Genomic DNA, 22,555 nt, shown 5'->3' on the forward strand with positions numbered 1-22,555 from the left:
GGGGCGCCTCAGCCCCTTCCTGGGGGGAGGGGGAGGGGGCTCATGCTTAAAAAACGGGAGGAAAAACTTAAGATCCTTCAGGAACAGTTTATTTTCATCTGGGGCAAGGCAAAGCCACCACCCTGGCACCGGGTGACCGATTTCCCCATCTCGTCTGCCATCCAAAGGCTGTGCCGGCCCAGAGGGGGAAATGCGTCTCCTCCGGTGGGGAATGTATCAGGCGGTAACAACCGATCGCTAGACAGAAGCTTCCACTTACGCAGGAAGAGCGCCCCCTCCGGAAGCCTCCCCCAACTCCGTGCAGAGCCCGCCCTCTGCCAGACGGCCGCTGCCAAACTCCGCCGCTTCTCCCTTAAAAGTCTCGACAGACACGATAGAAGTTTCCATCAAACAAGCACTGACATAGTTATATTAAAAAATAGTGCAAAAGCTCAACATTTATATAAATAACTCTAAACCCCTGCTTTGTAGTTTTTTTTTTTTTCTTCTTCTTCTTCTTCTTTACAAGGTAATACACGCTTTCTGACCTGGCACTCAAAAATTGCCTTTTTCTCTTCTAGTTCAGAAAACAACTTTTTTTTTTTTAATAGGCCTCTTCTAATACAAAAATACTCCTGCCCTCACAATACTTCTCTTATTTTATATATATTTATATATATAATATTGCAGATCTTTAAACAAAGGTTTTGTGCAAATAGGTCTTTAAAGTTAAGTGAAATCATCATAAACAAACGAAAGGAAATAAGCATTCACGCACGCAGCTCAACTAGGAACAGAAAAGACTAGGGTAGGTTTTTTTTTTTTTTCTTTTTTCTCTTTTGCCTTCAAGACACAGCTCGACAAAGAAACGTGGTTTTTTTTTTTGTTTGTTTGTTTGTTTTGTTTTGTTTTTGCAAGCTTTCTTAGCTTGTGCATTCAGACCAGACAGAACATGTAAATATTTATACACAGAGAGAGTGGGTGCCGCCAGGTCCTCCTCTGTCTTCTGGTTTCGGAAGTGCGGAGTGTTTTGCCCGGCCCCGGCCCCGGCATTCCTAGAGAGGGTGTCCTTTCTGTTTATCTTTCTCTTTGCTCCAGGCGGGTGAGCTCTCCAGGGGGGCGAGGTGTGCGTGGGGGAGCCGGGTCCCCTCCAGCAAGGAGGGTGGCCCGCTGCTCTGCTGGTGCTGGAACGAGGGGGACCCGGGGTAGTGCCCGATGACCTCGCTGTAGGTGGGGGGCGGCCCCTCCATGCGCCCGCCGCCCCCGTAGCACGTGGCGCTGATGCCCGAGTTACTGCTGGGGGGGCAGGGGCCGCCCAACATGGCACTGTCCATCAGGTCGCTGTCGAAGATGGTTCTGTTCGGGGGCGCGCGCACGGACTCCCGGTTCAGCTCCAGCTGCTGCTCGGGGTCTCGCAGCTGGAGGGTGCAGGGGCCCTGGTAGGGCGGGGGCTCCTCCCCGTCCGACAGCGAGATGGTGGGCGGCAGGTCGATCTCGTGCTGCAGGTACGGGTAGGTGGGCTGGAAGCGGAGGCAGCGGTCCCGCTGGGTGAAGGGGGGCACGGCCAGGCGGTCGGTGGGCCTCGGAGGAGCATAGACCTGCGGCTGGAGGGAGCGGGGGGGGGGGGGGGGGGGGGGGGGGGGGCCGGGGCCCGCCCCCGAAGCAGCACCCCAGGGCTGAAATCGGGGCAACTTTTGTCCGCGCGTGTTGCAGATGCTGTGGGCCACTCCCCGCGGGTAGAGCGTTACGTCCCGGCTTGGGTGATCCCAGCAGCCGCGGACGACGACTCTTTGGAAAAGGGCAGAGGTGTGGGCCAGCAGCCACGCCGTTCGGGCCAAGGGAGGCGCCCCTGGCTTGGAAAGGGGGACCTGCTGGGAGGATGGCCTTCAGGCGTCCACAACAGCAGCCTTGGGGGACAGGCGGGGGGGGGGCGGGGGGGGGTGGGAGGCAGCACAGGGTCTCACCTCTGGGATTCCGTTGCCCGACACGGTGCTCTCCGAGGGCCAGAGGCATCCTTCCTGTGCGGGGAGGAGAGGGGCGGGGTCAGCAGGATGAACAGAGGGGAGAGAGCAAAGGGGCCGACTGGCTTTGACCCTGCGATCTTGCATGTGCCATCAGATGCAGCACCCGGCCACGGCTCCCCATCCGCACCCTGGGCCCTGGGCGGTTCTGGCAGCAGCCCAACGGCCTTCGGCGACCACGTGAAGCGGCGAGGTCGCATGTCCGCTTGCACCCTAACACCTGGAACATACTAGAGACTCCAATGAGGCTGCGCGGGCTGAAGGCTTTCCGGGTGGGACAGTTTTGAGAGCCGTAGAGCCCCCTCGTGGCCACGTGGGTAACTGCAAGCCTCGCGGCCACCCGCCTTCCCCCGGCTGTCCCCCGAAAATTCACCCTCCACGCTCACGTTTTCCAAAACCTACATCTAATTGGCGGGCCCCTCCTTCTCAGAACTCTCCAGCAGCTTTTCCCAGGCACCTTAGCACGAACCCAAGTTCTCTTGTGAAATGGCTGGTAAGGAAGCGGGCCTCATCCAGCCCTCCTGGCCTCGACCACCACTTGCTTGCAGGGTGACCTCGGCAAGTTACTTAACTTCTGGAACTTTCCATGGGTGGAATATGCTTGGAGTGCCTGTGGCCCTGAGTGAGTATATGGAAGTGCTGGGGGCCACGCCCACCCACCATCTAGCGCAAAGCGCATGCACCCACGGGCCTTGGCACTGGCCACCCCACTGCGTGGTCAGGTCTGCAGACTTTCTCGAACACCCCTGTCTCAAGAGCTCAGAGCCCGGGGCCTGCTTCCGATTCCGTGTCTCCCTCTCTCTCTGCCCCTCCATTGCTTGCACTCACGGAGCTGCTCTGTCACCAAATCGTGATCCGGTCGGTCAGCAACGGTGGAACGAGGCACCGCCTCTTGCCAAAGGGGTAAGTGCCACCTCACGAAGCCCGCAGCCTCTGCACACGGGCCTGTGGCCGCCCCCCCCGACCCGTGGACAGGCTGCACGGGAGTGGGGGACAGCTGGCCACGTGCGGTTTCAGGTCTGGGGGAGAGACCCAAGGGTCAGTCAGGGAAGGGGGACCCCATACCGGGAGGCAAACCCAGCCAATGCTGGTCACATGATGCTAGACAGCCCTGAGCCTGGGGGCAGGGGGAGGGATGTCTTGTTAGAATTTTACAGCTTTCTGTAGGCGTAACAGATAATATTAACTGCGCATATCCAGGGTATACAATTTGGTTAAGTTTTGGCATGTGTATATACCAGAGACCCATCACTACCATCGAAATAACATTATCACCCCAAAAGTTTCCTTGGGGGCACGTTTTCCCGAGGGGTCCCACCTAAGACATTCTCACCCACCGGCCGGGGCTGGAGCAGGAATTGGAGCGGGCGCGTAGGCCGAGGCTTGCAGTTACCGACATGGCCACTAGGGGGCTCTATGGCTCTCAAAACCGTCCCACCAGGAAAGCACTCAGCCCGCACACAGACTCATTGGAGTCTCTCTCTAGTATGTTCCAGGTGTTAGGATGCAAGCAGACACACGACCTTGCCCCTTCATGTGGTCACCGAAGGCCGTTTTGTTACTGATATCAGTAACGTATCAGTCACTGCCTTGGTGGCAGAAACTGCACTTAGCACTCTCCTGGGCACCTGGGCGGCTCGGTCAGTTAAGCATCCGACTCAATTTTGGCTCCGATCCTGACCTCACAGTTCGTGAGTTTGAGCCCGGCATCAAACTGTCAGTGCGGAGCCTGCTTGGGATTCTGTCTCCCTATCTCTCTGCCTGCAACCCCCGCCCGCCCCCCCCCCCCCCGTCTCTCAAAAATAAATAAATAAAGCACTATCTATCTCATTTCTCCCGACAAACCTACAAGGCAGGCTGAGGTCGGCTAGCCAGGCTGAGTAGGCCTAGCTGGTGAAAGGCAGTGCTAGGATCCAAACCCTGACCTACCTGCCTCCAGAGCCACCCGGGCTCAGGCTGGTCCTGGCAGGCTCCGCAGCCCCCCGTCGGGCCACTGGCACAGTCCATATGTGCCAGGAAGCAGATGGGGACATCTACCTGCTCCTCGGTAGGGTCAGGAGTCCCGGGGCGTGATGCACGCAGCCAAGGATGAAATGTGACCCAGATAAACTCCTGCCTAAAACCCTCCTACGAGTCCCTCTGTCCCAGGCTCTGCATGACGTGGCCGCCCAGGACCTCTGCCCACCACTCCCCCGACTCCCAGCCCTAGCACAGGGAGTATCTACCCGGCTGCACGGTGGCACCACCCAGGAAGCTTAAGACAACACCTGTCGCTGCCCCAGGAGCCCCACCACAGACTCCCAAATCACCCACCAGCCTCATCACCTGACTGCCTCCAGCTTGTGCACCTCAGAGTCATTTCCTCCTCCAGGGAGCCTCCCAGGAACCACCCACCACCCCCCTCCCCCCGCTCCACTGCCTCCCTGGCTCCCATAGCAACTCAGCCCCTCTAGCAGCCTGGCCCATTTGTATAGTGATCGAATGTCCAGCTGGCTGCACTGGCCCCGATCAGAAGCCTTGTGCCCACAGAAGCCATGTGGGAGGCAGGAGACCCACGCCAGGGCTGATCTGGGGACAAAGAGAACAAAGGGTTGCCCCATCCAAAGCCCTGGCTGAGCCCTAGTCTGAATGCATCCCTGCCCCACGCTGAGCGGGCCCCGTGCACAAACCGTCTTCCGGGGGTGGGGGCTACGGGTGAAGTGACCATCGCTGCTCAAGTTACATAAACTTTGCGGGAACAATGAAGGCCGCCAAGGAGAGGAATTCAGAGCGGGGAATGTTTGTCCAAAGTGGTGTCTGAAAGCAAAGTTCAGAGACCCGGGAGCAGCTCAGAGATGAAAACAGGACGCTTCCTGGGTGGGGCCTGGCTGCACCTGTCCACCTGCTCAAAGGCGCCCGGGTGGGACGGTACCTGCCTTCACAGGTAACATTCCCCTCACCTGCCAACCCCAGCGCAAGACCCTTCAGACCCGCAGTCGGTGCCACCGTGGTGGCTGGATCATCACTGTTGTTACCATTATGCGCTAGACCCTGGCTTGCCTGGGAGCAGCACCAGACAACGAAGTGACATTCTGGGGCCACAGGCTTACCTAAATGTGGGCCTCATTCAAGCCAATGAAACGGGCTCACCCTGAAAAGGGCCCGAGGCAGGACAGCCATGCCAGGGGCAGGGCCAGCCCCAGGCTGACAGTGGCCGGGTTTGGGCCCCTGTGGGAGGTCACGGGGCCCTGAGACTCCTCTGACTCGCCCTGTCTGGCGGGGGGTCCCCAAGGGAGCCGCCACACTCAGTTCAGGCCTAACGAAGCTCTGTGTTTACCCTGCCAGGCAGCCCCAGGGGTCCATACAGGTGGCTGGGTAGATGGGGGTGGCGACTCTCCTTTGGCTTCGGGTGTCCAGGAACCGGGGCCCGAATCTTTACCTGTCTGGGCACAAAGTCCCAGGTGCTACCCACAGGGCGGTCTCCCCGCCCCCGGTGGCAGCAGGGATCCCTCCCACCGGAACCTGTGCCATTTCTCCAGCTCTCTGGGCAAACGTCATCCTCCCCGCGACTGTACCTATGGGGCAGGCTGCAGAAAGGCTAGCTCCACCCGTCTGAGGGAGACTGAGGCTCAGAGGGGCCCAGGTGGCCCACCCTGGGCACCCCCAACCCCCCCCCGGCTAGTGCCTTCTCGTTTGTTCCAAGTGCCCTCCCTTGCCCCAGCATCCGAGGGAGGACAAACGGGCCCGGGCTCTTCAAACTGCCACTTACAGGCTGAGAGGCTTCAGGCAAATGCTCCCACCTCTGCGGGCCCCAGGTTCCCCCCCACGGAGTGGGGTTTCCAGGCTGCCGCGGGCGGGAAAGCACCGGGCACAGGGGAGGCAGGTGCGTGCTCGCCACGGTGCAGCTGGCAACGCCGTCACTTGGGCAACAGTCACAGCAAACAGACACAGGTGAGCCCGGGCCTTAGCCGCAGAGGATTCCTTCAGAGCAGCAGCCCGGGTGCCCCCCCCCCCCCCGGACACGCCGAGCCTCACGTCTGGGGCGCGCAGTGTTCCCGTCAGAGGGACCAAGGGGGTGGATCTCCTTGCCCTGGCTACCTGTGGACGTGCTGCGGCGGCAGCCGGATGCAGGAGGAGATGCCTGACCCTGCCGGGGACAGGCCTGCCAGCCACCCCTGGCTCAGCCCCACCGCCAACCGCAGGCGCCCCCCAGAACCGGGAGGCCGGGTTGTTCCATGGCTGTCCTCACGGGCTCAGAGACGTGCTCGGGCGCGTAGCCCCGGGCCACCCACGTGCCACCTTCTCCCTGCAAATCCCAGCCTGTCCATCAGGCCTGGCCGCCCGCTCCTGCCCAGGTTGTGAAATCACACATCGCACGCACGGGGACAGACATACTTGGGGATGAACCCGGCAGCCCCTGCGGCCCGCCTGCTTAAGAGCGGCCAGCGGGCAGGGCACAGTTGAGCCCCGCAGGTGCAGGGGGCCAGGCGGCCCTGGACGCTCCGAGCCGCAGAAGGGCCAAGTTCCGGGCCCGCAGGGCCCCCCCATGTCGTGGAGTCGAAGGGATACTGGTGGGGCTTCCAGAATGCCCCGGGACGCTCGTAATCCTAACGTCACGTCAAAACGCCGTATTCTGTGAACGGCCGGGACCCCTCCAGAGCAGCCTTCCAGGACCATCGTCACTCTCCTCCTTCAGAGCTCGGCCTAAGAGGCTCGTCCTGACTCTCCTGGCCAAACACACCACGCTGGGATCCTCGGGGACAGTCACTCTGGCTTCCTTCCGAGCGCCCCTCAGCATCATCTGATTTAGGTGTCCCTGTCTGTGTGGATCCAGCCACCGGGCAGCAACCACAGGGGGCCTGTCCACAGCCATTCCCTCCCCCGCCCCCCCCCCAGTGTGTGGGGGGGTCTAGACCCTCTGCTCCGTAGGCGTCTGTGCAGTGAATGCATGAATGGGTGGGTGGGTGATGGAGTGGACGGGAGTGTCTGGGCCGTCCTGGCCAGCGGCGCCCCAGCCGTGATTCGGCGCTGAGCCCCGACTCCTCTGCGGAGCGGCGTGAGCCCCGCTCACGGTAAACGGCAGCCCCATTTCAGCAATCGGGACTGGTCCGAGGGCGCACGGCCAGGACCAGTGGAGCTGGGAAGGCCCTTTCCAGGGTGACCTGTTGTCCCCAAGACACGGAGCCCCCAGCCCAGACGCCTGCAGTGTATAGAAGAGAGGGAAGGGCCGCCTCCCTTCCGTCTGGGCTAAGGCGGCAGGACCGCGGGCGCCTCCCCCACCAGCCCGTCCCGTCCGGCCTCGGCCTGTACCCCGAACACCCTCCTCCATCGCCTGCCCAGCAGTGTCCCCTGTGGCCGCCGACTGCCTCCCTCCCGTTCCTGTGAGCGCACCCCGAGGCGGGACGCCAGACGCTTACCGAGGAGAGGGCGTCTTCTCTCCTCCTGCCCTGGCCGTGCCGGCCGATGAAGGAGCGCGCGGACAGCTTGTAGTGGCTCAGCAGGCACGTGATCACCACCACCATCACCATCACCACCACCACGATGATGGTGATCTCAACGAACTCCAGTTCTGCTGCAGGACCAAGGGAGACACGTGAGCCCACGGGGACCCCAACGCTGGCCCAGCCTTTCCGAGGGGACCCCGACGCCGGCCTGGGGTTCAGGACCAAGCCCTTCCGAGGGGACGCCGATGCCGGCCCGGGGCTGGATCCCCTTCTGGGGGGAGCCTTATGCCAGCCCAACCCTTCCGAGGGGACCCCTATGCCGGCCTGGGGCTCGGGGCCCAACCCTTCCAAGGGGACCCCGATGCAGGCCCGGGGCTGGGGATCCAGCCCTTCCAAGGGGACCCTGACGCCGGCCTGGGGCTCAGGGCCAAGCCCTTCCAAGGGGACCCCGACGCCGGCCCGGGGCTGGATCCCCTTCTGGGGGGAGCCTTATGCCAGCCCAACCCTTCCGAGGGGACCGCGATGCAGGCCAGGGGCTGGGGATCCAGCCCTTCTGAGGGGACCCCGACGCAGGCTCAGCCCTTCCGAGGGGACCCCAGCACAGGCCCAGGGCTGGGGATCCAGCCCTTCCGAGGGGACCCCGACGCAGGCCCAGCCCTTCCGAGGGGACCCCGACGCCGGCCCAGCCCTTCTGAGGGGACCCCGACGCTGGCCCGGGGCTGGATCCCCTTCTGGGGGGACCCTTATGCCGGCCCAACCCTTCCGAGGGGACCCCGATGCAGGCCCAGGGCTGGGGGTCCAGCCTTTCTGAGGGGACCCCTATGCCGGCCCAACCCTTCCGAGGGGACCCCGACGCTAGCCTGGGGCTCGGGACCCAGCCCTTCTGAGCATTCGCTCACCTCCCTGCAACACCCCAACACTCACACACACACACACACACACACCCTCCCCACTGCACACTCACGCGCACACATACGCACGTGCACACACACAGGCACGTCTATCACAAGCACACCCCACCCGGGACGGGACAGGAATGTGTGAGAAGACCCGCCCCCCGGCCCCCCAGCTCCCGGGAAAGAGGCCTCAGAAAAACCACATTCAGTGTTCCTTTTCTCTCTCTCTCTCTCTCTTTTCTTTCGGGTGTTGTTTTGTTTTTCCCCTCGAAGGCGGAAAAACCCTCAAGTACTGGAAAAGGAAGGAGGTTATTTTGATCCTGCCAGAGCCGGGGCGGTTTCTGCTGACTCGAGCGGGTCCGAGTCGAGGCGGCTCGGCAGCTGGCCGTGCTGGGTGCAAGCAGAGCCCCCAGCGACGGGCGGGACGCCAGCGCCGGTCGAGCCGGGGACCCGGGTGGTGACACGGCAGGCGACGGACAGCTCGGGGGGGCCCAGCTGGGCCGGCCTCCTCCAGCCCACGGCCGCCCACCGGGGGGCAGAGCACCCCGACGCCCGGCGCTAACAAGCGATTCGCTGAGGGCTCCCCAGGGCACAGTTGTTCAAGCTCAGGGCCACTGACTCAGCCCTCCCACCTCCGAGACAAACTGACGCTGGAGGCGTGGGGGCGGGTGGCAGGTGGGAAGCGGGAAGCAACAGGCAGCAGGAGGTGCGCCGGGTCAAGGGCTCTGGGCCCACCCAGACTCCAGCCCTGCGGAGGCCACTCCTTCCTGCCTCAGTTTCCCTGCGGCTTCCAGCAGGAAAGCGATGCGTCCTAGGTGGGAACGTTACCGTTTGCAGAACGCTGGGTGCTTCTCCACACAGAACCCCAGCCCCCAACACCCTCTCCAAAGCCCTGGCCACCCCCTTCCTCCCACGCAGGCTCTCCAGCACACCCCCCCTTCTCATGCTGCCTTACAGGGGTGCTCAGCTGCACCTACGATGCCTGCTGCTGTTATCAAGTCGAGGGAGCCTGCCCACCAGGGGACATGTGACACTTTCTGGGCACATCAGTGGCTGTCACAATTGGGTGGGGGCCCCCTACATTGCATGCGGATGCCCCTCGACAAGGAAGGACGGGTCCACGCTTGGGCCGTGGCTCTGGTTCCCAGGCAGGGCTGCGTCCCATCGTGCCCTGGAGGGCCCAGCAGGGAGGACGAGCTGGCCAGGGACTTCAGGGAGACTGTCCCGAGTGCCCAGAAGGCTGGGGCCCTGCCCGGCAGATTAGGCAAGCCTGGAACCGGCGGAGGGTCACCCTCACTTTCCTGCTGGGATCCAGTAACGGTGGCCACACCTCCTGCCTCCCCAGACAGGCTGGTCTGGCCTCGGCAGCCTGTTCTGACTCCCTAAGGGCAGGGTCCTGTCTATGAGGGCCCAGGATAAAGCCGCCCATTCAGGGAACATACAGGCTTGCTTTGTGCAACCCCCACGCCCTCCTTCCTCAGAGGGGCCTACAATTCCCCTCCCCCAGCCCGGTGCACTCTTCACCCTCGCTGGGACCACGGCGGTGGGTTCCCCTCTGCCCCCTCCCCCTGCCGTCTCCAGGGGCCCTGCCCACGCTGGCCCAAAGGAAGGGACGCGTGCCTCCGGTCTGCCTTTGTCCCAGGCCCTGGCCCTCCTCCTGGCGTTTTCCAGGCCCCAGAACGTTAAGGTGAGACAGCTTCTGAGGCAGGGTGGCCAGGGGACAGTGCATGAAGAGCTGGCAGGCCTGTGGGCGTGAACAAGCCCTCCACAGCTCTCCTGACCCTGCCAGGCTGGGCCAAAAGGGCAGGAGAACATAGTTCTGGAGGCTGGGGTCCAGAGTGAGACAATCAGCCCCAGAAATGAGCACGTGAGCACCCCAGGCCTTTGCTGTCTCCCTGGGCCGCGACCCAAGTACGGCAGGGACCCCGGAAATCCACACGGGTGAGGAGAGGGAAATACTCTCAGAAAAAAGAGAACCCGTGACTGATTACATTCTGGAAGCCAAAGGCCTGGGTCTAGGCTCAGAAGAGGAGAGAGACTCTTAAGGGCTCCTAAGCTCTGTTACAGGTCCGTCAGGGTCCCTAGGCCCCAGTGCGACCCTGGGCCTCACCTAGGAGTCCATCCCAGCCCCCCCCCACCCCCGACGTAAAAGGAGGCTAAGGGCACCTGGGGGCAGCACTGTGCACGGACAATGTGCTCAGCACTCGGGGAGCCGCTCCCTCAGGATTAACGGGGGGGCTCCCCACCGCCTCGGTAGAGCGAAACAAGGTGTGCCCACAAGGTGGCAAAGAGAAGGTTAAGCAGGGCCGCGCTGGATATTCCAGGCCAGGCCCAGGCCCGGCGGCACGAGCGGGTGGGGGCACTCGGGTCCAGAAGAGGACCCGGCCGGCAGCTGGTTCGCACCAACCCCTAAGGCAGAGCACCAACCGCTGGGCTGAGTGCTCTGGCCTCGGCAGTCCACACGCTTCCACTCGGGGGCCTCCTTCCCGGAGGCACCGCCTTCAGGGGACAGAGCCCGCTTCTCCAGGAAACGCACCAGGACAGCACCTGCTGGAGAGGCGGCAAACTGGAGACCACGTGCATCAACAGCCTCCCCCTCCCCCCTCCCGGCAAAGGAACAGCTGCGCCCTCTGCTTGGCCCCAAGCACCGCTCTGGGTGACATCACCTGCCGGGCCCCGGGGCTCGGGGGGGGGGGTGGCCTGGGCTCCGGCACCCCGACTTCCCTCTTCCGCGCGCAGGCAGGCATGGTGACTGGAGCGTGGGCCCGCTCCCCCTAGCCGGGCACTACTCCTTGGAACCCCAGCCGCCCCAGAGGCCGGCGCCCGGGGCAGGCCGGCCCAGTGCGGTCACACCTCTGCTCTCCCCAGAACCCAGAACCCATCTGTGAAGCTGCCCGGCCTTCGGCTGGCAGCACATTCAAGAGGCTTGGATTTCCAGCCCCGAGAGAAGCCCAAGTCACCGACCTGCCACGGATGTCGGGGACGGGGCCACAGCGATCCTGCCTCGTTTCCTCAATCTGACAGCCCTCCCCTTCAGCGGGGCCGCAGGCCAAGTGCCCAGTGTGGTGCACGCAGGGGCGGGTCCTACCCCTGCCCACCCCCTTCCCTGGCTTTCAAGTCTCCCGTGACCACAGGACCCACAGCCAGAGGCTGCTCACCGACAAGGGCGGACGGACCGGAGCGGGAGGAGTGGGCGGGTCGGTCGATAGCCCCGGGTCACCATGGTCACTGCAGCCGTTATATTTATCATGACCCCAACAGCTGCAACATCCACAAGGAGCCCACCTCCCCTAGGTCTGTGAGGCGGGAGCCATCGCCACCGGCACTTTGCAGATGGGGACGCTGAGGCCCGGGGTGAAGGTGCCTCCTTCAGAAAGAGCAGGGCTGGGTCTGCAACCCAGAGCCTCCCTGAGAGTCCTGTTCTAAGAAGTTCTTTGCAGCTTTCCCGAAGTACTCCTTAGTTTCCCCTCCCCACACCCGGAGCACCTGGTCCTGCCTCCCTGTATCTGCCAGCTACACGCTGTGGGACCCCGGCCACGCAGGCCTCTGTGGAGTCCCCGTTACGACCCAGCATGGGGGAGATGACGCAAGAAATGTAAGAGCTCAGCGGACTCCGCCGTCCCCACGTCCCAGTTCCTGACACCCTCACTCAGGCTGATGCCCTAGAAACGCCGAGGTGCGCCTGGCTGGGGGGTGCCCCAGGGTTGGGGGTTGGGAGCAAGGTCGATCCGAATTGCTCACCCCGGCTGGCACCTGGATGCAAGGCCATGAGGGACGTACAGACACTCGTCCCGCTTCTGCGCCGAGGGCACAGCTCCAACAGGAGCCTTTGGGAGAGAAACACGTTTCCCTATCTCGTTCCGGGCGTCAGGTCCGCTCACCGTGGGGAGGGCGGGGGAGCGGCTGTGCCATTTCTCTCCCTAATTTCCCCCTTGGGGTGGGTGATGGATGCCGTAGGCTCTCGGGGGTGGCCAAGCCCATCTTCGGCATGCAAAGTAAGGTCACTCTAATTTAATTTAGCGTCTTCTTTCCTGGTGAATAATTTCAAATTAACAGGCTCGTCTGCCTCATCGGAGCGGCCTGACCCTCCCTTTTGTCTTCTCCTCCAGAGACAGACACAGTCACTTTGAGATGTGTGCACGCCCATCTCTGGTCCTTTCCCAGCTGGCCCGACAGTAGAGAGAGGTGGCGTGTGCCCAGGGCCCCCCAAAATGCCAGGCACGGCCCACACGCTCAGAAGCATCGCCTTACCGAATCCTCACCGTCCTTCTGTGCAGCAGATACGAACATGCCCACCACCCCCTGCACCTGCTCTACGGACGAGGAAGAGGAGGCTGACGGAGGGGATGGCTTGCCAAAGACCACACCACCCACAGACCCAGGACCGTTCCTTCCTCCCAGCCGTGCGGTCCATGCAGCCGGTATTCGTGGTGGGTGGCACCCGCCTCCCACCTACGGTGGAGGAAAATCACAAGACGGTCAGGAAGGTCATCCCAGGCACTCCGGGGGAGCTCTGGGCACCTCTCAGGGCACTGCGGAGAGATAGGAACGGTGACCGTCCCTCTGCTGTGGAGCACGGAGGGCCAGCCAGGACAGGACCTCCCTCTCTGAATTCCCACAACAGCCCTGGGGGTGCAGCATGGGCCCAGAGAGCAGTCCGGAATCCAGGCCAACCCCGATTCCCTTCTTCCCTGCGGTGGGGCCCTGGCAACCCAGGGAAGCCAGGAAGGACGCTCTCTCTCTCTCTCTCTGTCTCTCGGAATACGGCTTTTAAATGAAAATTAAATAAAACCGTGGCTTAAAAAGGAAGCCAACTACATTAAGGCAGTTATCAAACTCTCAACCAGATGCGTGATATGGAAAGAACACCCAGAATTATTTTTGTGACGCAGGGATAGTATCGCATTAAACAGGACCTGGCAGGTTTTCGACGTGATGCGAAATCCGTGGTTTCCACTGGTGACCACGCGGCAGGTGCTGCTGACGGCTCCGTGGTTTGGAGCCCGTGTTCCTGATCGGGTGGGTGAAGGTGAAGATGCACCGAGTTCACGGCCCCCTGTTCTTGGGGACAGAGCCTCGATCGGAACCAAGCTCAGGAGCCCGGGTTCCAACCCCCGTTCAGCCGGTTCCCAGCTGTCAATGGGGGTGCGGGCCGGTGCAGAACTGTGCTAATACGCGCTATTCGCTATACGCGGGTATATACGTGTTCAGTAGAACGACGCACCTCCCCGGTGCAGGTAAGCGAGGGTGACCGTCACCACCCGTTCGGTTAATCACCGGGGTTGGCCGTTGCTCATTCTGTCTTTCCTGGGCTGGAGTCCACCCGGCTCCCGCCAGCCCACAGGAGGTTTCCAGACCAGACGACCCCCCATGGCCAACCCCCGCCCCCCCCCCTTGTGTCTGCTCCCAGCGGAGGGGGCAGCTGGTTTGCTTCCTGGTTAACAAGCAGCCCGTGCAGGCGGCCCTGTCTGGCCTCCCGGCCGCACACCAAGGAATTAGGAATTGGCCCTGTCTGAAATTTATGAAAATCTAATCTTGTTAGACCTGCCTGGATGAGACCCACTGGGGCGGGCTTCATTGTCATTCAGCGGAGCCCCAGCCTGCCTGGGGTTCCAGCCACTTCATTACTGCCCCCCCCACCCCCTCCCTGCATTTGAATAAGAACCCGGCTCCCTCCCCACCTAGAATGTCAAATAGAATTGAACCAGACGTCAAAGGAATAACTTTCTGATCACTCCTGGTGCCATTTCAAACACCCCCCAACGGCACATTTATTTCTTAGGGCAAGACCATTTATAGGGGGAGGGGGGAATGAATCTGTCTTTCTTTTGAGGCTTGAGAGGTGGGCAGCAAATCTAGGCCAGTATTCTCATTTTTAAAAACAGACCGAACCGCTTACCAAGCGCTCACTCAGTGCCAAGCACACAGCTGGGCGACTGGCACCCGTCACCTGAACACGTAGCCCTGAGATACTGTCTGGCGTTGTCTGGGTAGCCTCAAGGAAGAAGCCACAGGCTGGCTGGCGAGGGGGCAGGGACTGAGGCTCTCCGCACCGCTGGTCACAGTAAGATCCCAGGGTACAGGTTAAGGACACGTTTGGCCCCAAGGCTCCCTTCGAATCGTGGCTTTGCCGCTTACCACGACCCTGGCCAGGCAAATGACTCCGTGTCCGCATCTAGGGAAAAAAAGAGGGGTAACCGCACCCCTCTTCACACGGTTGTGGCTACGAGCCGCACCGGCTAACTTGGAGCCAACATTTCCAGGAGGGAAGCCCTGGAACCAAGGCTTACGGGCTCTGGACGTTGCCTGCCCGCCCTCCTCACACAGACCTGGGCTGGGGCTGTCCGAATCCGCAGCAGCTGGCCACGGCTTCCCTCAGCAGGTCCCCACTGCCAGCACTGTAGCTCACGGACGGGATACATCGGGAGCGCTTCTGGACAGCGAAACTAACAAGCTCTCAAAACACGCAAGTATGCCCGCTTGACCATGCAAATCAATTTCTGGGCCTTTCTCTCCACATGTTCTTTCTCCTGGGACTCTCTCCCACTCGCCCACAGTGCTCTAACCACGTGTTCCGTAAAAGGGCCAAGCACAAGCCCCACCTCAGGGCCTTTGCACATGCCCTTATTTCTGCCTGGAATGATCGTCCCCCAAGTACACGTGCTTACTCCCTTCCTTCCGGTCTCTGTGGCAATGCCCCTTCCTCAAGAAGCATCCCCGAGCACCGTGCCTGGAACAGGGCTCTGCCCCAAGCCCGAGGACCCTATGCCCCGTGCCGGCTTTCCTCTTCACTGAAGCACTACTCCGGAGTGCTAACGTGACCTGTCTAACCATTTATTCCTTGCCTCTCCCTACTAGAATGCCCGTGTCACCAAAGGTGACTTTTTGCTTATTGTGCGTCCCCCGCACCTGGACCAGCACCTTCCCCTGACAGCACACGCATGAAGCATGCTGCATAAATGGCCACATTTCTTTTCGCGTGTGCCGATGAGGGTCCAGAGGGGGCACTGCTGGTTTGCACGGAAGGGCACGAATCCCCAGGAGCCACTTACACGTCCCCCAGAGGGGCCGACACAACCCAAGAAGCCACAGCACTGGCACCAAAGACACCCCGAAGACAGAAAGAGAAGCCACCAGATAGGACAAGTCTGTTTTTGTTTAGAAGAAAACAAACGTGTGTGTGTGTGTGTGTGTGTGTGTGTGTATTTTTAAGGTGAATCTCAGGATGCACACCTATGTCTGTGGGTGACTGTGGCTGCACAGACCAGGGACCAGCGGGCCACCTGCAAAACCAAACTTCTAGGCAGAAGTCAGTGAGTAACAGCTGTGGGGTGGGGGGGGGGAGGGGTGGAGAGGATGCCCAGTAGGGAAGCGTGTGCAGGTGTGCGTGTGCCTGTGACCGAAAGGGAGAGAGAGAGGAGAGAAAAGAGAGAGAGAGAGAGAGAGAGAGAAAGAGAGAGAGAGTCAGCCAGGCAGATGAAGGAAGGCTAGAAATGGCCTCCAGGCAGAGGGGAAGGCAGGTGCCCCGACCACCTCTCTTGTCCTGTTTGTTCCACAGCAGTTCGAATGCCAAGAGGACACGACACCCTCCTTCGTGGATTGGATACACTCCATGCTGTGCGTGTGTCTCCTTCTAACTGCTAAGACGCCCTGTCCTAGCGCATGAAGGGCCACTCTGGCTAGTGGGTAAAATGCCTTTTACACCCTGGGGGTAGCAGGGTGCGGAGGCTCATTAATTTCTGGGGCTTCACCCACGCGTCCTGAGGTCACCTTCGGGGGTGGCCTCGGAGAGGCTGCAGCTGCCCCGTAGGTGAGCTCAGGGCTGGAAGCGTGAGTGGGACCAGCGCCGCAAGCTGAGGCCCCAGGGACAGCACAGCCTGGGGACCCAACGCCCCTTCCCTCGGGAAAGACAAAAGCCGAGCCTTCTCTCTCTCTTGCTATTATCCAAATGGAAAGAACTAATGAGATTTTTTTTTCTTTCTATTGTTACTGACATCGAACTTCTTTAAACACCCGCTGTCAGCAAAATATCAATCACCGTTGGAGAGTTATTGGCAGCACGGAGTAAATTCATGGTGAAGAGAACCGTTCCCGCCAATGGTCACGTTGGAGGTGCCACGGAAAGTTCTTTAAAATAAGTCACAGGCATTTCGTTAATTGAGGAGAACAGGGAACAAATGGGGAGTGGGTCGCATGGGTGAACCTGTCGGCCGGTGGCAGGGCTGATGGCCATCACCTTCTGGGAGGGCATTTTGGTGCCTGGGGGGCTCAATCGGTTAAGCGTCCTGCTTCGGCTCAGGTCATGATCTGGCGGTTCGTGAGTTTGAGCCCCGCATCGGGCTCTCTGCTCTCAAGCACAGCTGAATCCTGTTTCCTTCTCTCTCTGCCCCTCCCCCGCGCGGGGGGGCGGCCCCCGCCAGTTCAAAATAAATAAATGAAAACTTAAAACAATCAGAAGCCATCCGAATCCCCCTAAAGAAAGCCTGGAGCATGACATCACGCTGTCCAATGGGGCCGCTCAAAAGGTACCTACAACTACCCCGGGTTTCATCACCGACATTTTGAGCTGGGTCGGTCTCTAATGTGGGGGCCGTCCTGGGCGTCACAGCATGCTAGTGGCTTCCCTAGCCTGGACCCGCTGGATGCCAGCAGCACCCTTGCCCCTAAGTCGTGACAGCTAAAAATGTCTCCAGACATGGCCCAGTGCCCCCTCGGGGGGCAGAATCGGCCCCCGCTGACAACTACGGGTCGAGGCCTGATGTTGGACGGACGTTAGCCATGATTCTCGAGCAGAAAGAATGAAAACTTGGAACAGTAGACACACTATGGGCCCCTCTTCACGGCAAAACAGGATAATCGCCACACGGTTAGCACGACTACTTCTGGAAGAGGGGGCCTATGCCTCTTACTTTCTGTCTTTCTATGCTGTCGGCGTTTTTACGGCAAACCTTGGTAACTTTAAGTCTTGAAACCTTTACGGAGACAATTCGGGCACGTGTGTGTGCTCGTGTGTGTGTTTCCGAGTGCGGCCGACAAGGCCACTCGTGCTGGTCCTGGCCACTCGGGAGGCCCCTGTGCTCCTCGAAAACCACAGATGGTTCTCTGATTTACCGGTTTTCAAGAGCCTGGGGTTTCCCGACAGGAGCTGGGACAGCAGCCCCCGGGGCGGGGGGCGGGGGGCGGGGGGCGGGGGGCGGCGCGAGCCCAGGCTCCCTTTCCAAGCCTCGTGGACCCCAAGCGCCACTCTGGAACGGCAGCCACAATGCGAGCCGTATTAAGCCACTTGTCCACGCTCTTCAGTCACTGTGACGAGGGCCTCGTGCTGGAGAGCCTCCGAGGATCCATCCGATGCGGCCTCAGGGCTGCCCCAGGCGGCCCCCTCCTTGCAGGACTGAGGGGGGCCCAGCTATTGTGGGGCTCACTCAGGGCCAGGGCAGGGACACAGCCTGATGGCCAAGGTCAAGCCCAGCCCTGGCTGCCCCAGAGCGATGGACTATGATGTCAAGTCCAGGCCACTGTCATGTGGGACTCCCGGCTCCAAGGAACAGAGTGCCTCCCCCCCCCCCCCCCGGTTTCTCCCTAGTGTCTGGGCCCCCACGGGTGCTCAGGCAGCAAGACAACTAGCAGCCAAGCACCAAGGAGCCAGGCAGGGGCTCCAGGTGTCGACCCAGATGCATCACACACGTCTCCGGGCTCTTTCCTCCACCTTCCGACCTCACCGGCACGTGGGACCTCACCGGCGGAACCGACCTGAGGACTGAATCCCCCAGAAACACGGCTCCTGTGGCGTCAGGCTCAGAGCAGACCCTGCAGGGGACAGGGCCGCAGAGCCCACAGTTGTCGGCAGCTTTCCCAAATCCTCTGTTTGGATCAGACAGGGCGGGGAGGCCTCAGGCTCCGGACTGAATGACACTGCCCCCCACCCCTTCGTCCATGCTGAAGCCTTAACTCCCAGTGTGGCTGTATTTGGAGAGGAGTCTCTAAGGAAGTAAGGAAGGTTGAAGGAAGTCAGAAGGGTGGGGCCTCGAGCTTATAGGATCGGTGTCCGTATAAGGAGAGACACCGGGGGCACGTGGGTGGCTCAATGGGCTCAGGTCATGATCTCACGGTTTGTGGGTTCGAGCCCCGGGTCGGGCTCTGTGCTGACAGCTTGGAGCCTGGAGCCTGCTGCGGATTCTCTGTCTCCCTCTCTCTCTCTCTCTCTGCCCCTCCCCCACTCATGCTCTGTCTCTCCCTGTCTCAGCAATAAATAAACATTAAAAAAAAATGAAAACACAAAAAAAGAAGAGGTGTAGGAAAGCTCACTTTTTCTGCACCCACACATCGAGGAGGCCATGTGATGGCTCGGGGAAGGTGGCCGTGTACCAGCCAGGAAGAGAGAGCTCCCCCCAGAAACTGAATCTGCCGGCACCTTGAACTTGGACTTCCAGCCTCCAGAACTGAAAGGAAATAAATTTCTCTCCCTCAAGCCTCCAGGCTGCGGTGTTTCCCAGCTGACTATGATACCTGGCCCAGGGAGAGCAGCTGCGTGGAAGGATTTCAGCCACCGGTTGTGAAGGGCACGACCCTGGGAGACACAGATGCACCCCACCACTTCCTGTGCACCTGCTATGTGCCCGGCCCGGCCACAGAGCTGAGGCTTTCCAGGGCAGTGAGTCACCTGAAACCCTACCCTGATTTGTCCCTTCCGTGGCAGAACGAGTCAAATCTGTGCTCCCGGAAACCTGGCCGGGTTTGTTCGTGGGACAGGCGAACGACGATCGGAAATCCAAGGCCCTTCGAACCGCGAGCAGACGCCAGCACATCCTCTGTGGTCTCCCTGAACCTTCCCCGCAGCTCTCCGGGGCGGCCCTGGTCCTGCGTCCCCGTTTTAGGGACACGGAATCCGAGGCTGGGAGACACAGAACAACACGGCCAGGTCACACAGGTGTAGGTAGCAGGGCCTGGGACACGGGGGCCTGGTGTCCAAACCATGGTTCTTGCGCCACAGCAGACAGGAAGCTCAGCAAATGAGCCATATCGACAAACCTCCCCCGCACCCCGAAAGCCCCGACGGCTAACTCGCCACGAGCCTCCGCTCATCTCTGAGACGGAACGGCGAGACGGCAGAGACCAGAGTTGGTCACGCAAGTGCCGCCTTGCCGGTCGCCGGAAGGATCCCTTGCGACGAAGCATTCCTTGCGGCCAGACTGTCTTACAGCCTCGTGGGGAGGCTCCAGGAAACAAGGCTGGACACACAGACAGTGGGCCACGCATGGACCCCCAGGCTGGGCAGGGCCCGGGACAGGGGGGAGCACAGGTGGGGAGAGTGGCATCCTGGCTGGAGCAGCCCCACCCACGCCCTCAGCCCGTGGGAAAGCGAATGGCCCCTCTCCGCTTCTGAGGGTCCGGGAGTCTGGGGGTGTCTGTGTATCTGTCTCCCATCTACGATCATCTGGTTGCTTGTGTCTGAGTATTTGTCTGTGTTTCTGGGTGTTTTCTGTGCGTGTGTGTGTGTGTGTGTGTGTGAGAGAGAGAGAGAGAGAGAGAGAAGAGAGAGACTGTCTGGGGTCTAAATCTGCCAAATCTTTCCCTATGACTCTGCACGAGCGCTTCCTCTTTTCAGGTGACAGTCAAAACAAAGTCCCAGCGGGCAGTTACGAGCCTCCCAGACACCAGCCGCCTCTTCCGCTCCCCACCCCGTAGGCAAGGCTATTCCAGCCCTTAGTATCGTTGCCTTTTGAAACAGCATCTTCCAGAAGCAGAAACTCCCAACGGCTGGCAAGACCCAGGTTCTAACCAACTGTTCTCGGAAGGAAGGAGAGGCCCACAGAGGCGCCTTTTCTGCACGGAGACGGGGACGCGGCAGAGCCGTGGGAGGCGAGTGGTCCAGCTCTGGATTCAAATCCCGTATGTGTGGCCTCAAGCAGTCATCTGGCCCACCTGCCTTAGATTTTCCCCATCAGAAATACAGATGGGTCCATAATGTGCAACTTTCCAGGACCGCAGAGACTAAGTGAGCTAGTGAAGGTATACTAAGTTCCCTCAACACTAGCGGGTACCCAGCAAGGGAATAATAAGTGGTGGTTATCATTAGATTAAAAAAAAAAAAAGTGGGCGGGCGCCTGGGTGGCTCAGTCAGTTGGGCGTCTCACTTCGGCTCAGGTCATGATCTCGTGGGGTTGAGTTCAAGCCCTGTGTCGGGCTCTGTGCTGACAGCTCAGAGCCTGGAGCCTGCTTCGGATTCTGTGTTTCCCCCCGGGCCGCCTCTCTCTCAGCTCCTCCCCCACTTGTGCTGTCTCTCTCTCTCTCAAAAACAACAACAACAACAACAACAACAACAACAAAAAACGTTAAAGAAAAAAAAAAGTGGGCAACTCACATGACCAGGCAAGGCATCAGAACTAAGAAGACGTTGGTGTTCATTTATTAAATGATCTGGAGCGGCTGATACTGAGCACGTAAATTGAATTTGTCTGATAACAGCTGGCGTGGAGACAAGGAGATGAGAAACAGCAAGAGAAACCCACATGCAGCCCAAGGTCGGGCTGCAGACACCCAAGGGGGTGGCTGGCTGGGGTCCCGCCCTCGCAAGGCAGAGCTGGGGAAGACGTAGGGGGTCATCCCTCGAGACCAAAGAGTTTACCTACATGTGCTCCCCTATCCTTGCCTCCCCCGTGGCACACGGACGCCCCCTACCCCGGTCTGTTCTGCACCCAGCAGACAGAGCGATTTTTTTTTTTTTTTTAACGTTTATTTATTTTTGAGGCAGAGAGAGACAGAGCATGAACAGGGGAGGGGCAGAAAGAGAAGGAGACACAGAATCCGAAGCAGGCTCCAGGCTCCGAGATGTCAGCCCAGAGCCCGACGAGGGGCTCAAACCCACGGACTGCGAGATCATGACCTGAGCTGAAGTCGGACGCTTAACGACTGAGCCACCCAGGAGCCCCCAGAACGATTTTTAAAAGCATCAACTGAATCACTGACTCATGCTCCAATTAAAACCCTCCGAGGCCTTGCTCACTACACTCCAGCATGCTGGTCTCTTTCCTGTTCCCACCCCAGGACCTTTGCACACGTGGTTTTGCCCTGGGATCTCTGCATGGCTTTCCATGTTACCGCATCAAGGCGGCATTCCAGGTGCCCCGTTCCAAATACCTCTGGATCTGCTGGTGGCCCGTGTCGGCCACGAGGGGCAATGCAGTGTACTGACAGGGGCCCCCATGGGTTTTTCCTGGCTCTGTTCTCATCCTGGCTCTCCGTGCCTCTGCCTCTTGATCGTCTGGGGTGAATGACAGCCCCACCTCACTGGCCTGTCTGAGGATCGTAAGGAACCCAGGACCCACGTGGCACGTGGGTAAGTGTTGGCTGCCATGACCAACTAACCTCCTTTAGGGACACGCTTGCCTGTTTGTTGCTGATTTCAAGTCACTAGCAAGGGATCACCAACAGAAGGTCCTAGTGGATCTTGTTCTCCCGGCATCCCTGGTGGCTAATCCCTGCCTGGCACGGCCCACGGCCCACGGCGAGCATCTGAGGCAGGAAGGTGTTCACTCTCCCAGGATTCGAACCTCTCCCCGGAGGCCGGAGAAGACACGGGTGTTGACCAAAAACGAAGGGTCTCTCACAACACTAAATAGGCAACTACTGCGGGACCCAGCCGCACTCCTGGGCTTCGATCCCAGAGAACGGAAAACTTGCGCTCACACGAACCTCCGCGCATGGATGTTCACAGAAGCCTCCTCTGTGAGAGCCCCGAACCCCAAGGAACCCAGACGCTCGTCGACAGGCGACCCGTTAATCCGACTGTGGCACACCGCGCCTTCCAGAATGCTACGCACGAGGAAAAGGCACAAACTGTGGACACACGAACAGCCTGGACGGATCCTCGGAGAATTATCTGGGTGACAAAAGCCAGTCGCAAAAGGCTGTCCTCGAAGGCTCCCGTTTATAGAACGTTTCCAAACTGACAGAATCAGAGAGATGAACAGATTACGGGTTGCCGCCGGGGGTTAGAGAAGGCGTGGGTGGGAGGTGGGCGTGGCCACAAGAAGGTGGCATGAGGGGGTCCTCGCGATGGGATCGTTTTGTGTCTAGACAGGCACGCAACAGAATTCCACGGAGCCGAACACGTACGTATGCACGCCCGTGTGCGTGTACAAATACACGCTCACCCAAGTGAGTGCCCATCAAGTGGGGGTGTCTGGGTGAGGTCGACGGCTCGTACCAAATGTTGGTCTGCGGGAGGTGATACTTG

General features: G+C 60.3%; 1 protein-coding gene across 1 annotated transcript in view; it reads right to left on the reverse strand.

The window, feature by feature from the left end:
* Positions 1 to 1,012: 1,012 nt before the first annotated feature.
* PMEPA1 (prostate transmembrane protein, androgen induced 1) overlaps positions 1,013 to 22,555 on the reverse strand; it is a 29,723-nt gene continuing 8,180 nt past the window's right edge. The window contains exons 2-6 of the mRNA XM_040459701.1: positions 15,927 to 15,934; positions 8,935 to 8,937; positions 7,397 to 7,551; positions 1,944 to 1,997; positions 1,013 to 1,583 (exon numbers count right to left, since the gene is read on the reverse strand). Coding sequence (XP_040315635.1) covers positions 1,035 to 1,583; positions 1,944 to 1,997; positions 7,397 to 7,551; positions 8,935 to 8,937; positions 15,927 to 15,933 — 768 coding nt within the window. The 5' untranslated portion in view covers position 15,934 and the 3' untranslated portion in view covers positions 1,013 to 1,034. The remainder of the gene's footprint in view (positions 1,584 to 1,943; positions 1,998 to 7,396; positions 7,552 to 8,934; positions 8,938 to 15,926; positions 15,935 to 22,555) is intronic.

This window comes from Herpailurus yagouaroundi, unplaced genomic scaffold, assembly GCF_014898765.1.
Source record: "Herpailurus yagouaroundi ecotype Mexico unplaced genomic scaffold, PumYag 246, whole genome shotgun sequence".
Lineage (NCBI taxonomy): Eukaryota > Metazoa > Chordata > Mammalia > Carnivora > Felidae > Herpailurus > Herpailurus yagouaroundi.